Source organism: Solenopsis invicta, chromosome 12, assembly GCF_016802725.1.
Source record: "Solenopsis invicta isolate M01_SB chromosome 12, UNIL_Sinv_3.0, whole genome shotgun sequence".
Taxonomy (NCBI): Eukaryota; Metazoa; Arthropoda; class Insecta; order Hymenoptera; family Formicidae; genus Solenopsis; species Solenopsis invicta.
In genome coordinates this window covers 12,309,757-12,326,596 of record NC_052675.1, presented here as the reverse complement: position 1 = coordinate 12,326,596, position 16,840 = coordinate 12,309,757, and the positions used below count along the sequence as shown (strand labels likewise).

Genomic DNA, 16,840 nt, shown 5'->3' with positions numbered 1-16,840 from the left:
TGAACGAATACTTATTTCTTATTAAAAAAACCATGTAAATTATTTGTCGAAGATCGTGCAGGCAAATTTGAGAATTTCTAGTAACGCATTTATTTACTCACTTCGTGTCTCGTGAACTTGTAAGTTTTATTTTGATTCTTTACGGCAGTGACAAACAGTTCGTTTTTTTTTACATTTCGATATATCAACTATTGACTCATTTATAATAAATATTATTAATAATATGTTACTGGTGAAATATATTTTTCTATATATTATAAACTATTGTTTTACATGTCATAATTTTTTACTTTTAAAATCTTTACAATCCCATCTAATCTATCTCTGTTTCTTTCAAGATAATTTGTTCTATTTTTATTAAATATATTTTGCATTACTACTTTACAGAGTAAAGAACAGTGAAATATGATATTATGGTACTCAACATCTGCAATAATATAAACTCTTTTTTTGTTCAAAATATATCATACTATTTAATATAGAAGTTAATACATATACTTTCTTACCGTAGCTGCACCTTGTAACGACGCTACAAATATTCCACCAACTTCTATATGGAATACTTTAGTACTTCTTTGCAATAAGAATAATATTATTTTTTGTATTTTTATCGGAGCCGTGTACCATTGAATACTGTACCTGCGCCATAATGCGAATTAATAATTAAAGAAAGACGAAAAATTGAGAATAATTTTTTACATTCATATTTTAATTAAATAACAGTGTTTATTATTGTAATATTCTGTAAGACGAATATGCACAATATTATCGTATGAATATTTCTCGTACACGGCATCATATATATCATTACTATAATCTGTCATTTCTTGCGCACAATAATTGCTTATTATCATGTATGAAAATAGTGGGATAAAAAATCCTCCGTTCAAGGTCAGTTTTACAGTATCATATTCGAATGATATTATTTGACAAATCTAAAATACAAATGCATTCTCAGTAAAAATGAAATTGATAGTATACAACAAATTAATAATTAATCATAATTGTCGATGAAAATTAGTATTGCTACTATTAGGCGTAAGTATATTTAAAAACGTAAGACAGTACTTACCTGAAATAAATTAAGACTTGCGCAAATTATTCCAATTATTATCATAACACAGAACGTTATATGAAATGTAGATGTAAACTTGTCGCCAAATCTGTAATAGAACAAGAATATTATATGTACATACATTTATGTGCGTTATAACAATTAACGTTATTACAAATACATATACAATTACTATTGTATAAATACCAACTGCATAGCTTTGCGCTGCATATCCACGGCATGAATTATTTTCTTACAAATTAAATTCTCGTTTTGCAGTTTTTTATTTTCTTGATTTTTGAATGTCATTACTCGTGTTATTCGATAACTACAAGCAATTTATTCTTTATTCTAATTAAGGTTGCGTCCCGAAATTAATTGCAAATACTGAAATTTGCATATAGTTCGTGTTCCACTTCTTATAATAATTGTTGCAAAAAACTTTCAGAAAGATTTCAATCTTTCACATTTTATATGCAGCATTTCTGAAAAAATTCTGCAATTTGTTATATAAAATGTTTTAATGAAATTGTTTTTAAAATCTATCACATGTAAATTTTTTAATTGCGCTTTATGAAATTGGAGAAATTTTTTGCTTAGGCAATATAGCCAAGCAGAAAATTTGTTTTGTTACTCTCGCCGATTGGACGAGAAAAAATTTTTTAAGTCTATTCGTGCTACATATGTGAAATTTATATAATAGGACTTATTTTTATACATCTATGTATCATATGTATATATATATTTTTATATGTATATATATTTATATACATGGTTTTATAAAAGTTCTGGGATGGCAAAATATCTCGAAAACTAAGCATTTTGGGTTAAAGTGTTTCAGATAAAAATTGTCTAGTTTAAAAAGATCTATTTACTGATATTATCAGTGTGATCTTGGATGGCGATGCTAAGGTCAGATTGAAATCATATTAACTTTTTTTAAATAGAACACCCTATTTTTGATTCTAGAATCTAATAGTTGGTATTAAGAGCTTACCAAAACACTATAAATAAGCTTATTGTCGCTAAGTACTTTGCGAGTTGCGAGGCTTGAAAGTTACAGTGTACTGTAACCTTCAAGCCCATCAACTAGGAAAGTACTTAATTAAAAAACATTATATTCTTTTGAAATGTTCTCGAAATTGACTATAAGAAAATACAATAAAAGATATAAAATGTTAAAGTATCAGTAGTTAACTAATTAAGACGTATCGGCAATTTCCTACCATTCTATACATTTTATTGAATTTTCCTGTACTTAATTGACAAGAACTTTTTAAAACATTATAAAGAAGTTATTTTTTATTAAGTATTTTCGGAGTTAATGGGCTTGAAAGTTACAGTAGACTGTAGCTTACAAACCTCATAATACGGAAAGTACTTAACAATAAGAATCTTATTTATAGTGTTTTGGAAAGCTCTTGACACGAGTTATGAGATTCTATAATCGAAAATAGGCTGTTTTATTTAAAAAAGTTAATGTAATCTGATCTTGGCGATGACATCCAAGGTCAAACTGATAACCTCAGTAAATAGATCCTTTTGAACTTTACAATTTTTATCTGAAACACTCTTTTGTAAAATGCTTAATTTTCGAGATATTCCGCCGTCCCGAAACTTTTACAACACCCTGTATATGCATTCTTTTTATTCAATATTTTAGAAATTACATTTACATTTTTTATATTAATCGATTTCAAATAATAAATTAAACATAAAATAAACTCAATTACATTTTATTTGTAATTTTTATTGTAATTTTTATTATAATAAAATTATAAATTTTTGTATATAATATCATACATTAAAATATTATTATATTCGAAGAATTACGATCAATAATACTCCTGCAAAGTTTCAAATGCAATGATCGCACACTTTGCTATCTCATAAGGGGAGGACGCGGTGACTCACCCTGGGATTTCGATCCCAATTTTTTAAATTGTTATACAGATGAAAAAAAATTTACGTCTTCCGGCATTGATTGAATAGGCCTTAGTTTTGGAGTAATAAATTTGTGAAAATTGGTCATATCTAGAAGGCTCATACGGCGGCGCGCCGTATAAGCCTTGCCGGTAACTCTCCTTCCAGTCGGTGCAGTTGGCTTTGTGAGTTAGATGCTTGCTTCACAATCATAAGATCGGGGTTTGCTCCCGCATAAATAAGTAATGATAATAAAAAGTTATTTATAATGGATAACATATAAAGACAACTCATTTATATTATTATTATGATTTATTATTTTAAATATTACTTGAATTAAAATTCCCCCAAAATTAAATTTAAATTAATGTTTAGAATGTAATATTAAATTAAATTTTTTATTTCAAAAATTTTGCATATTATATCAATATCATCAAAATAAATAAACATAAATAAAAACACTCATTAAAAAAAAATTATTGCTTATCTCCGGGAGCAAACCCGGATCTTATGATTGTGAAGCAAGCACCTAAGTCACGGAGCCAACTGCATTGGTTGGAAGGAAAGTTACGGGGACGGCTTATACGGTATGCCGCGATATGGCCAATTTTTACAAATTTATTACTCCGAAACTAAAGCTTATTCAATTAAACGCCGGTAGATGTAAACTTTTTTCTCATTATTAAAATAATTTAAAAAATTGGAGTCGAAATTCCAGGGTGAGTCACCACGTTCTGCCCTTGTCAGTGACATCTCTAAAACATGGCAAAGATATATCGAAACCTTTCTGAAATGTTTTATTTTTTCAATAGAAGTATTTGACAGATGAAAAAATTTTGGACAAATTTCAATACTTTGACTGAATAATGGAATTTAACGCACTTTGTATAGCCTCTCTAATTTTTTGGTTTTTCAGGTTTTCATTATTTGGCTTTGTATGTATTCTCTTACCTGGCTATTTGAAACATTCCGCAAACATACTTTACATAAATTATTAACATTGCTCCTGTCGCTATTATCGCAGTCCATCCTATGATAAAGGCTGCGAACGAGTGGAACAATATCAAATAGAAATATTTTTCTTGATCGATGAAATATTTAAACATAATCGGCATTGGACGTAATTGAGTCACATTCGTAGAGAACAGAATATTGAAAATAAGCGGCCAAAAATAGCATAAACTTAAAGTGGATGCGCTTAATATGAATAACACTGCATATTTAAAAATTATTTTATTTAAAAAGTGAATAACATTACTAACTTAATTACTTGTAAAGTAAATTTTATTAGCTTAGAATTACGAGGTATATGTCAAAAGTAAAGATTTATTGGGTATAAAAGAATAAAATAAAATAAGAACAGAAAACTTTTATTACTGACAGAATATTTAACTTTTATTACTGGTATGTACCTACTTTTTATTTTTTTACATAAACGTTATTTTTTCTGTGCATATTTTCCATCGAGACACAAGCTCTTTTATGCCTTTTGCATAAAAATTTGCTGCTGACTAATTTAATTGCTGTTCAATTTCTTATTTTCCTTAAATTATTGAAAATTTAGTCACGTTTTAAAAATCACTTGGTGCGAGTAGGCTATAAAAGAGTTGCTTAAGAAGGTAAAATTGCTGAAAACTTTAGCTGTGTTTCAATTTGCAGCACTTTAACGACATGCAGTTTACACTTCTTTGCTCTCTGTCTGCTTCTCCTCTATTTTTCTTCGTTCAATTTTTTCTCATTGATTTATAGTTATTGCGAGAATAAATCCGCGAGTTACGAAGTCTAGCGGCAGATTTTTGTGTATGTAGAAAATATAAAACAAATTTTGTTTTCTGTATGAAAAGTATTTAGAAAATAATTGTGATTTTAATACAATTTAAAGAAATCGAGTAGGTTTGTACAATTGTTGTATTAGTAATAAACAATTTTTTCTCTTACGTTATTTCTTTTTGGCACTCAACCCACCCTAACTTTTGACATATGTTTCGTGTAATATAAGTTGCAACAAAAGCCATTGCCTTACATATTAACGCAATCGCATAACGTTTTGCAAAATTAGCATGCTTTTTTATAATATCAATTTCGTTCTTGTCAATTAGCTCATTATACATATGCTGCAGTTGTTCCAACAAACATTTTATCTATATTTACAAAATTTTTTCGTTATTCTTTTAATTACACTCGAGAAAAAATATGTTCATATCATATTTATATATATTTAAATCTGCATTTTGAAAAGGTTTGTCTGTTTATAAGCATATTACATAATATATGTATAATATCATTCACTTACGATTTCGATTTTAAAATTAAATGAAAAGTATTTAATCGCCAAAACAGCGAAAAACAACGCAGAAGAAAGGACCTCAATGAGTAAATTCAGAGTATATTTGAAAGTAAATAATACGGTAAACTGCAAAAAATATTATTTACAATGAATTTCATAATATTGCTATTTTTTTTGAAAATGTTGTTAGTCGTGAATTACCGGCTGCATGTTTTAATGCATAATAAGAAATAAGATATAGGAAATAAGAAATAAGATATAAGAAATCCATATAGAGTTAACGTAATTAGTAATTAATAATCTTTATATTTATTATAACGTATACGATTTTAATTGTAAAATAAATTGTAAACAAAAAGATTTCAATGCTAATATTATAAATAAACTCTAATCTTTCTATCAATATATATTTTTTTCATTGTGCATTTATTTGCAGTTAGAAGGACACATACATATTAAAGTTTAATATTGTATTTGTTACATAATGATATAATTAAAAATATAAATGTACCTGAAATAGAATAGCAGTCGTTAAAATTCCAAAAAATAAAAAGAATTGAAGTCGAACAAGTGTAGATTGCTGATAAGGCCATAGACCAATTGTGAGCAATAGTAACCGATTAAGGCTGATATTCAGACAGTCTATACAGATCATTTCTTCATGAACGTTAAAATGAAACTGATAGAGAAAAGATAAATTTGCTTATTTCTTTTGTTTAACAGATGAATATTCAATAAATTTATTTTTTTATTTGAATTTTTTTTTTAAACAAATTGTCCAATTTAACTTAAATGCAATGTAGACTGAATAAAATGGGTGGTAAGAGAGAAAAAAAATGTATACCTTTATTTCGCAAATGGTGCAAACGATCGATTCTGTATATAGAAATAATATAACAGATGTTTATTTCCCATAAAACAATACTTTGTAGAGGGACTTGTATGGACTGCGCAGGTGCGAGAGTACAACAGGTTGTAATGTTCCTCAGTCTGGTGCGTGCTGTCTCAAGTGACGTTTCATTCCTTAGAAAAGTTGCTGGCTTGAAAATTCAATGTAATAGTTATCAAATACGCATTGCTGGTAAATTTTATGCAATTTCTTGTTTAAAACATCTTTGATTAATATATACTTACATTTTCTAAATATTCTATTTCTTAATTTCACATATAAATAATAAAAAAGTTTTATATATATATATATATATATATATATATATATATATATATATACTACCAATGTGTAAAGAATTGGTACAAATCATTTCTTCACAATCATGTGTATGCGTTTGACAACGGAGAGAGTAGATCACTCATTTTCTTTTTTTAATTCATTATTTACACATTTTATAACTTCGTTTTCTTTAAACTTTTATCTCAAATTTTAGCATAAATTGTTTAATTTAACGTAATGTAAAATATAACGAAATATTACACTTTGAGATCGAAACATGCGCAATTTAACAATTTTACCTGTGTTAGTTCGATTAAATGATATAAGCTAATTGAACGAATACTTATTTCTCATTAAAAAAACCATGTAAATTATTTGTCAAAGATCGTGCAGGCGAATTTGAGAATTTCTAGTACGCATTTATTTACTCACTTCGTGGCTCGTGAACTTGTAAATTTTATTTTGATTCTTTACGGCAGTGACAAACAGTTAGTTTTTTTTTTCATTTCGATATATCAATTATTGACTCATTTATAATAAATATTATTAATAATCTGTTACTGGTGAAATATATTTTTCTATATATTATTATAAACTATAGTTTTACATGTCATAATTTTTAACTTTTAAAATCTTTACAATCCCATCTAATCTATTGAACTCTGTTTTTTTCAAGGTAATTCAGTATATTTTTAATAAATATATTTTACATTACTACTTTACAGAGTAAAGAACAGTGAAATAAGATACTACGGTACTCAATATCTGCAATAATATAAGCTCTTTTTTTGGTTCAAAATATATTATACTATTTAATATACAAGTTAATACATATACTTTCTTACCGTAGCTGCACCTTCTCGTGACGCTACAAATATTCCACCAACTTGTATATGGAATACTTTAGTACTTCTTTGCAATAAGAATAATATTATTTTCTGTATTTTCATTGGAGCCATGTACCATTGAATACTGTACCTGCGCCATAATGCGAATTAATATTTAAAGAAAGACGAAAAATTGAGAATAATTTTTACTTCATTCATATTTTAATTAAATAACAGTGTTTATTATTGTAATATTCTGTAAGACGAATATGCACAATATTATCGTATGAATATTTTTCGTACACGGCAAAATATATATCATTACTATAATCTGTCATTTCTTGCGCACAATAATTGCATATTATCATGTATGTAACTAGTGCGATAAAAAATCCTACGTTCAAGGTCAGTTTTACAGTATCATATTCGAATGATATTATTTGACAAATCTAAAATACAAAGGCATTCTCAGTAAAAATGAAATTGATAGTATACAACAAATTAATAATTAATCATAATTGTCTATGAAAATTAGTATTGCTACTATTAGGCGTAAGTATATTTAAAAACGTAAGACAGTACTTACCTGAAATAAATTAAGACTTGCGCAAGTTATTCCAACTACTATCATAACACAGAACGTTATATGAAATGTAGATGTAAACTTGTCGCCAAATCTATAATAGAACAAGAATATTATATGTGCATACATTTATGTGCGTTATAACAATTAACGTTATTACAAATACATATACAATTACTATTGTATAAATACCAACTGCATAGCTTTACGCTGCATATCCACGGCACGAATTATTTTTTTACAAATCAAATTCTCGTTTTGCAGTTTTTTATTTTCTTGATTTTTGAATGTCATTACTCGTGTTATTCGATAACTACAAGCAATTTATTGTTTATTCTAATTAATTTTGCGTCCCGAAATTAATTGCAAATACTGAAATTCGCATATAGTTTGTGTTGTATATCTTATAATAATTGTTGCAAAAAAACTTTCAGAAAGATTTCAATCTTTCACATTTCCTTGGCGATGACATCCAAGATCAAACTGATAACCTCAGTAAATAGATCCTTTTAAATCTCACAATTTTTATCTGAAACACTTTTTCGTAAAATGCTTAATTTTTTAGATATTCCGCCGTCTCGAAACTTTAACAACACCCTGTATATGCATTCTTTTTATTAAATATTTTAAAAATTACATTTACATTTTTTATATTAATCGATTTCAAATAATAAATTAAACATAAAATAAACTTAATTACATTTTATTTGTAATTTTTATGAATAATAAAATTTTAACTTTTTGAATATAATATTATACCTTAAAATATTATTATATTCGAAGAATTACGATCAACAATATTTCTTCAAAGTTTCAAATGCAATGATCGCAGACATTTTGCTATCTCACAAGGGGAAGACGCGGTGACTCACCCTAGGATTTTGATCCCAATTTTTTAAATTATTATACAGATGAAAAAAAGTTTACGTTTTCCGGCGTTTGATTGAATAGGCGTCAGTTTCGGAGTAATAAATTTTTGAAAATTGGCCATACCGAGAAAGCTCATACGGCGGCGCGCCGTATAAGACTTGCCGGTAACTCTCCTTACAGTCGATGCAGTTGGCTTTGTGCGTTAGATGCTTGCTTCACAATCATAAGATCCGGGTTTGCTCCCGGAGATAAGCAATAATTTTTTTTTAATAATGTTTTTATTTATGTTTATTTATTTTGATGATATTGATATAGTATGCAAATTTTTGAAATAAAAAATTTAATTTAATATCACATTCTAAACATTAATTTAAATTTAATTTTGGGGGAACTTTAATTCAAATAATATTTAAAATAATAAATCATAATAATAATATAAATACGTTGTCTTTATATGTTATCTATGACAAATAACTTTTTATTATTATTACTTATTTATCCGGGTGAAGCAAGCACCTAAGTCACGGAGCCAACTGCATTGGTTGGAAGGAAAGTTACGGGGACGGTTTATACGGTATGCCGCGATATGGCCAATTTTTACAAATTTATTACTCCGAAACTAAAGCTTATTCAATTAAACGCCGATAGATGTAAACTTTTTTCTCATTATTAAAATAATTAAAAAAATTTTAGTCGAAACTCCAGGATGAGTCACCGCCTTCTGTCCTTGTCAGTGATATCTCTGACACATGGCAAAGATATTTCGAAACCTTTCTGAAATGTTTTATTGTTTCAATAGAAGTATTTTTAAGACAGATGAAAAATTTTGGACAAATTTCAATACTTTGACTGAATAATGGAATTTAACGCACTTTGTATAGTTTCTCTAATTTTTTGTTTTTTCAGGTTTTCATTATTTTGCTTTGTATGTATTCTCTTACCTGGCTATTTGAAACATTCCGCAAACATACTTTACATAAATTATTAACATTGCTCCTGTTGCTAATATTGCCGTACATCCTATGATAAAGGCTGCGAACGAGTGGAACAATATCAAATAGAAGTATTTTTTTTGATCGATGAAATATTCAAACATAATCGGCATTGGACGTAATTGAGTCACATTCGTAGAGAACAGAATATTGGAAATAAGCGGCCAAAAATAGCATAAACTTAAAGTGAATATGATTAAGATGACTGTCACTGCATATTTAAAAATTATTTTATTTAAAAGGTGAATAACATTACTAACTTAATTACTTGTAAAGTAAATTTAATTAGCTTAGAAATACGAGGTATATGTCAAAAGTAAAGATTTATTGGGCATACAAAAATAAAATAAAATAAGAACAGAAAACTTTTATTACTGACAGAATATTTAACTTTTATTACTGGTACGTACCTACTTTTTATTTTTTTACATAAACGTTATTTTTTCTGTGATTTTTACTATCGAGACACAAGCTCTTTTATGCCTTTTGCATAAAAATTTGCTGCTGACTAATTTAATTGCTGTTCAATTTCTTATTTTCCTTAAATCATTAAAATTTAGCCACGTTTTAAAAATCACTTGGTGCGAGTAAAGGGTTGGGTTAAGAAGGTAAAATTGCTGAAACTTTTAAATGTTTTTCAATTTGCGGCATTTTAATGACATACAGTTTACACTTCTTTTCCCTCTGTCTGTTTCTTCTCTATTTTTCTTTGTTCAATTTTTTCTCATTGATTTATAATTATTGCGAGAATAAATCTGCGAGTAACGAAGTCTAGCGGCGGATTTTTATGCAGAAAATATTAAACAAAGTTTGTTTTTGGTATCAAAAGTACTTAGGAAATAATTGGGATTTTAATACAATTTAAAGAAATCAAGTAGGTGTGTACAATTGTTGTATTAGTAATAAACAATTTTTTCTCTTACGTTATTTCTTTTTGGCACTCAACCTAACTTTTGACATATGTTTCGTGTAATATAGGTTGCAACAAAAGCCATTGCCTTACATATTAACGCAATCGCATAACGTTTTGCAAATCTAGCATGCTTTTTTATAATATCAATTTCGTTCTTATCAATTAGCTCATTATACATATGCTGCAGTTGTTCCAACAAACATTTTATCTATATTTAACAAAATTTTCTCGTTATTTTTTTAATTACACTCGAGAAAATATATATTTATATCATATTTATATATATTTAAATCTGCATTTTGTAAAGGTTTGTCTGTTTATAAGCATATTACATAATATATGTATAATATCATACACTTACGATTTCGATTTTAAAATTAAATGAAAAGTATTTAATCGCCAAAACAGCGAAAAACAACGCAGAGGAAAGGACCTCAATGAGTAAATTCAGAGTATATTTAAAAGTAAGTAATACTGTAAACTGCAAAAGATATTGTTTACAATGAATTTCATAATATTGCTATTTTTTTTCTGAAAATGTTGTTAGTCGTGAATTACCGATTGCATGTTTTAATGCATAATAAGAAATAAGATATAGGAAATAAGAAATAAGATATAAGAAATCCATATGAAGTTAACGTAAATAGTAATTAATAATCTTTATATTTATTATAACGTATATGATTTTAATTGTAAAATAAATTGTAAACAAAAAGATTTCAATGCTAATATTATAAATAAACTCTAATCTTTCTATCAATATATATTTATCATTGTGCATTTATTTGCAGTTAGAATGACACATACATATTAAAATTTAATATAGTATTTGTTACATAATGATATAATTAAAAATATAAATGTACCTGAACTAGAATAAAAGTCGTTAAAATTCCAAAAAATAAAAAGAAATGAAGTCGAACAAGTATAGTTTGCTGATAAGGCCATAGACCAATTGTGAGCAATAGTAACCGATTAAGGCTGATATGCAGACAGTCTATACAGATCATTTCTTCATGAACGTTAAAATAAAACTGATAGAAAAAAGATAAATTTGCTTATTTCTTTTGTTTGTCAGATGAATATTCAATAAATTTATTTTTTTCTTTGAATTTTTTTTGAACAAATTGTCCAATTTAATTTAAATGCAATGTAGACTGAATGAAAAAGGGTGGTAAAAGAGAAAAAAATTTATACCTTTATTTCGCAAGAGATGTGTAAACGATCAATTCTCTATATGGAAATAATATAACAGATGTTTATTTCCCACAAAACAATACTTTGTGGAGGGACTTGTATGGACTGCGCAGGTGCGAGAGTACAACAGGTTGTGATGCTACTCAGTCTGGTGTGAGCTGTCTCAAGTAACGTTTCATTCCTTAGAAAAGTTGCTAGCTTGAAAATTTAATGTAATAGTAATCAAATACGCATTGCTGGTAAATATTACGCAATTATTTGTTGAAAACGTCTTTGATTTATACATACTTACATTTCCGAAATATTCTATTTTTTAATTTCACATATAAATAATAAAAGTTGTGTGTGTGTGTGCGCGCGCGCGTGTGAACGTGCGTGTGCTTGCGTGCGTGCGTGTGTGCGTGCGTATGTGTGTGTGTGTGTGTGTGTGTGTGTGTGTGTGTGTGTGTGTGTGTGTGTGTGTAAACTTTCTGTTTTTTCAAAAGACAAATTAGTTATAAAAATTTTTTAAAATATTATATGTACATTATATATAATACCATACAATATTATGATAATAAAAATATACATACCGTTTGTTTTCTGTTCCTGCACCAGATTGCACTGGAACGTTTCTTCTTCCTTTCACTAACTTTCAAATATATATCTATTTCATTTTAAGTGCACACTAATTCAAGGATTTCAGGAACATAAACAAACGGTTACATTGCGTGCAGTGCTGCTATTTACTTCAAGTATTTTGTACTTATCAATTTTATTTAAATTTTATACACATTATTACATGGAACATTATAGATAAAATTTTTTTTTTACAAATTTCATAATTCTATTAAATATCTGAAAGGTGGGTTTTGGTAATTCGAATTAATCGCTTTAAATAAATTTATTAATAATTCGCTGTACCTATATATGAGCATTATTAGAATTTCCGGACACTTTGTATAAGCTATTAATTTATTAATTATTTATTAATATTTTTTAAAATTAACGTGTTTTATAATTTTATTGAAATGATCAATTCAGTATTTTTTTTTTGTTTAGATTAACGTAAATTGTATTTAACGAATTTAACGAGTTTATTTATTATTTTACTACTCTATTAATTGACTTAATATTAAACTGCTTTAAAAATTAAATAAAGTAGATCGAAAATATGTAACGTTTGATATATTAATAAAACTACCCGTACAGCACCTAATATTGCAATATAACAACAATATTGCTGCAATGTTGCTGTAATATTACTGCGCTGTTGTAATATTGTCGCAATATCGTTACAATATTACGTGCTGTGCGAGTAATTAAAGAATAATTTTTTGCATGATATTTAATAGTGTAATTATGCAAAATTTTATTACAGTTACAAAAAGAAAACGTTTTTGTAAATTAATTAAATAAAATTACAGCGACGGCGAATATATATTGTACATTATATTACCATTTTATAATTATGTAGTTTTTACAATTTTGAATGCCTTAGTATTCATTTAATTTATTGTAACATCTCGTAAAAATAATGTTTTTGTCAAAACAAAAAAAATCTGTTATTTTAACACATTTAATTTATGCAAGCTTAAATCATATTTTATTTATTTAATTATGAAAGTTACTTCTTAGTCTTCTGTTTTTTTGTGGATAATATACTTTAGTGTCATTGCGGTACAAAACATGTGAAAGTGAAATAAGACATTGATGTTTTTAATAACTGCAATGAATATGTTTTCTCTTGCATTATCAATAGAAGAATGATGTGAGTTTAAGATAGTGTATGATTATTACTGTGATAAAGCACTTTCAGGATGCCACAAGTATAGTCGTGAGCTAAAAGGTTGCAACACATTTTCTTCGATTGTTTTTGGAATGTAAACTTGCTCATCGAATGGCGAACGTCATTGGTTCTAACTTGTGGATCCAACTTATTAAGCATCGAACCATCTAACCATCGAAGAAAATGTGTTGCAACTTTTTATCTCACGACTGTACATTGGCGATAAATAAATTAAAAGATTTGCTACTTTTTTGTAATAGAAAGAGTATAGTTTTTATGTATGCACAGGGGCTACGAACTATCGAGCATTGTACCTATTAAATTATGACAATGAAGAAAATTCCATTTATTAATAAAAATGCCAACTGTGTAATACACATTTGCTAACATTTTAATTATTATAATTCTAATTGCACGGAGATTGTTTACAAACAAAGTAATACTTTAAATGTGTACATCCAAATTTTTGAAAGTTATATTTTTATTATTGCATATGTATAAACACACGTTAAATTAGGATTGAGGTAGCGGTAAATATAACTATTTTAGTAAATTAGCCAATGAAAATTTGGCATAAATGAACGTTTTCTTTCCCTTTTCATCGAAATAATGAGCTATAAATAGCAAACTATTATATGACATTATATTTTTATATAATTATTAATTGTTAATAAAAAATATTAAATAATAAAAAAACACTCGAGTGTTCATATCCTTGTGTGATAATACGTTCAAGATTACAAAAAATGAGGAAGTATATGTAATTAAATTTTAAAATATTTCTTGAGAAAATTTTGAAATATTTGAAAATAAAAATGATTTATAATAAATGTCGGTTTTTGCATATTTGTATATTAATGTTAATTAGCAGAGTACTAAACAAATGATTCTATTAGTAATTACTAAAATTTATCATTTAATAATGAAGATAATACGAGTAACCATAATAACTACACCTAAATATTACCTTCTCCTCTATACAAATAAGTAATTCAAATTTTTCCAGTTAAATTCAAAGTTTATTTTACAAAGAAAGAAATATATTTTTTAATTAAAGAACTATATATTCTACCCTTTCTATAATTTTAGGCCATCTTTAGCGCAGCTTATAAATTTCATATCGGAAAAATTGAACGTGATAAAGCCATCAAGCCATTTTGTTCGATTTTCTTGTAAAATATATCATTGTTAATGTTTCTTGTACGCATATTTCAATTTTGAAAAAAGTTTCTGTGATTCTGCCAATAAAAGCCAATTTGAAGATTTTTAATTGCTATAAATATCATAATTCTTGTTACTTTAGCATCCCTTTAAAGGCTTCAGCGCTGCGTGTTTTCTTTGGTTTCAGAAATTTATAACTTTTTTTTATTATGGGGAAATTTTGATATCTCCTTCTTGGGGAGGAGAGGCAAGTCATACTGGACTCTTAATGGCTAAAACTTTATGGTGAACTATCCTCAAGGACGAGGGGAGTGGGGGCGTCCCGAGATCACTAGGCATTTCAATCAACGGGCGCCCCTCGAGAGAAATTTGCAATTGGATTAATTAATAAATAAGGTAAGTACATTTTGAATCCTGTTTATTAAAGTTAATAAAGTAATGTACTTTCCCTACCCACCTACGCTGGGACTGTCTGTCGGTCGCCAAACCATTGGCAGCCGCAGCAGATAGCGCGATAAGGCGGGTAAAATAGCCATTGCTGCTTTTCTCTTCTCACCACGCCGCCTGTTACGTCAGCCTATAGTTTGGCGGTTTCCACGTGCGGTGGGTAGGGAAAGTACATGTTTATTTGCTGACTTTATTAATTTTTATCTCGGTAACTATTGCGAATATTGAAAAATGGTACAGGATTTTTTGCTCAGTTTTACTTGCTCTATCAACCCACGAGACCACGGGTGAACTTTATCTGACATATAATATGCATATATACAGGGTATCAGAAAATAACTTTCCATGCTTTTGTGGGTTGATAGAGCAAGTCACACTGAGAAGAAAAGTTCTTTACCATTTTTTATTATTTGCAATAGTTACCGCGATAAAAATTAATAAAGTTAGTGGAAGTTGCGGGTGGCGGCGCGGTAAAGAGAGAGAAGCAGTATTGTCTACCGACCAGCGCGCTGGCGCTCAACTGCCACACACGCGAAGCCGCGCACGTACATGTCTCCAACTTTATTAATTTTTATTTTGGTAACTATTGCGAATAATAAAAAATGGTAAAGAACTTTTCTTCTTAGTATGACTTGTTCTATCAACCCACGAGAGCATGAAAGGTTATTTTCTGACACCCTGTATATACATATATTTTTTTATAATTTCCATTGTTATAATTTTAATAATTTTTTATCTTCATAAATTATACAAATTGTCATCTAGAAATACGCAAAATGCGATACTCAATCGATTATAGATAAAAAGTATTATTCTACATTAGGCAGTGGGTTTAATAATGCCAAAGATTGGGAGGGTTACCGATTAATAAGAAAAAAAATCACCAGCTAATGAAGAAAACCCAATTGAAAATAAACAATGGGAAGATATCATTCTCAACGTACATAGATACACATAAACACACACACACACACACACACACAAATAAATAAATGTTATTATTATTTAATATTATTTTAATGTTATTATTATAAACGTTAATGTTATTTTTACAAACACATAAAATACGTGTGGGTTTATTGGTATGGGAGAGGTATTTGCAGTAATGACAATCCGGTTTTTTTTTTTACACTATCACTCAAATAATAATTGTGTTCGATTACAAATCGTGTTTTTTATATAGAGTGTTTATTTTAATAACTTCTCTGAAGTACCGTTAATTAATAATAATCAAGTAATTAAATTGTGTTGACTATGTGTGATCGTAAGTCCTGAAGAAGATCCGGTCGCTGATCTGACAATCGTAATAGAGTCGGTCGTTGAGTTGACCGTCGGTCACCGGGTTAACCATCGAAGAATGAAATGTTTATGTGGCACTTGAAAGTGCCATACGAAGAGTTCGCCCTTCTAGTGCCCTAGTGTTGATAGTAAGAAGACCGCGAAGGGCGGTTTTTCTTCTCTCTTCCTTTTTTCTTTCTTCTTTATTTGTTACCGGAGATTTACCGGTTTGTGTAGCAGCAGACACCTCGAGTAGTCTGCGTTGCGCTACTACGCTTGATCGAGCAGTTGGACAGGCTGCTCTAAGTGGTTGCACCTCGTGCAACCTTAGGGATTCTGAATGAAGATATGTATCACTATATTTTACTG

General features: G+C 28.2%; 2 protein-coding genes across 2 annotated transcripts; both read right to left on the bottom strand.

Annotated features, from left to right (window-relative positions):
- Positions 1 to 107: 107 nt before the first annotated feature.
- On the bottom strand, positions 108 to 8,186 carry LOC120359188. Its single transcript, XM_039455904.1, has 12 exons — positions 8,042 to 8,186; positions 7,849 to 7,939; positions 6,109 to 7,413; positions 5,776 to 5,943; positions 5,271 to 5,390; positions 5,001 to 5,118; positions 3,929 to 4,190; positions 1,266 to 1,382; positions 1,073 to 1,163; positions 790 to 935; positions 507 to 639; positions 108 to 427 (listed from the first exon to the last, which is right to left on the bottom strand). The coding sequence occupies exons 4-12, from the start codon at positions 5,917 to 5,919 to the stop codon at positions 377 to 379; spliced, it is 1,182 nt and encodes a 393-aa protein (XP_039311838.1). The 5' UTR covers positions 5,920 to 5,943; positions 6,109 to 7,413; positions 7,849 to 7,939; positions 8,042 to 8,186; the 3' UTR covers positions 108 to 376.
- Positions 7,938 to 10,822, bottom strand: LOC120359189. Its single transcript, XM_039455907.1, has 3 exons — positions 10,711 to 10,822; positions 9,657 to 9,918; positions 7,938 to 8,158 (listed from the first exon to the last, which is right to left on the bottom strand). Exons 1-3 carry the CDS (start codon positions 10,796 to 10,798, stop codon positions 8,023 to 8,025), a joined length of 486 nt encoding a protein of 161 aa, XP_039311841.1. The 5' UTR covers positions 10,799 to 10,822; the 3' UTR covers positions 7,938 to 8,022.
- Positions 10,823 to 16,840: the final 6,018 nt, after the last annotated feature.

What these genes read in the sequence shown, in the direction of transcription:
- LOC120359189 (XM_039455907.1), bottom strand. Translation starts at nt 10,798, where the DNA reads ATGTATAATGAGCTAATTGATAAGAACGAAATTGATATTATAAAAAAG. An exon ending in TTATGCGATTGCGTTAATAT is followed by an intron (nt 9,919 to 10,710) that starts GTAAGGCAATGG and finishes TTAAATATGCAG; the next exon opens with TGACAGTCATCTTAATCATA. An exon ending in GGAATGTTTCAAATAGCCAG is followed by an intron (nt 8,159 to 9,656) that starts GTAAGAGAATAC and finishes AATTGCTTGTAG; the next exon opens with TTATCGAATAACACGAGTAA.
- LOC120359188 (XM_039455904.1), bottom strand. Translation starts at nt 5,919, where the DNA reads ATGATCTGTATAGACTGTCTGAATATCAGCCTTAATCGGTTACTATTG. An exon ending in CAAGTCTTAATTTATTTCAG is followed by an intron (nt 936 to 1,072) that starts GTAAGTACTGTC and finishes TTTGTATTTTAG; the next exon opens with ATTTGTCAAATAATATCATT. An exon ending in AATGATATATATGATGCCGT is followed by an intron (nt 640 to 789) that starts GTACGAGAAATA and finishes ATTATGGCGCAG; the next exon opens with GTACAGTATTCAATGGTACA.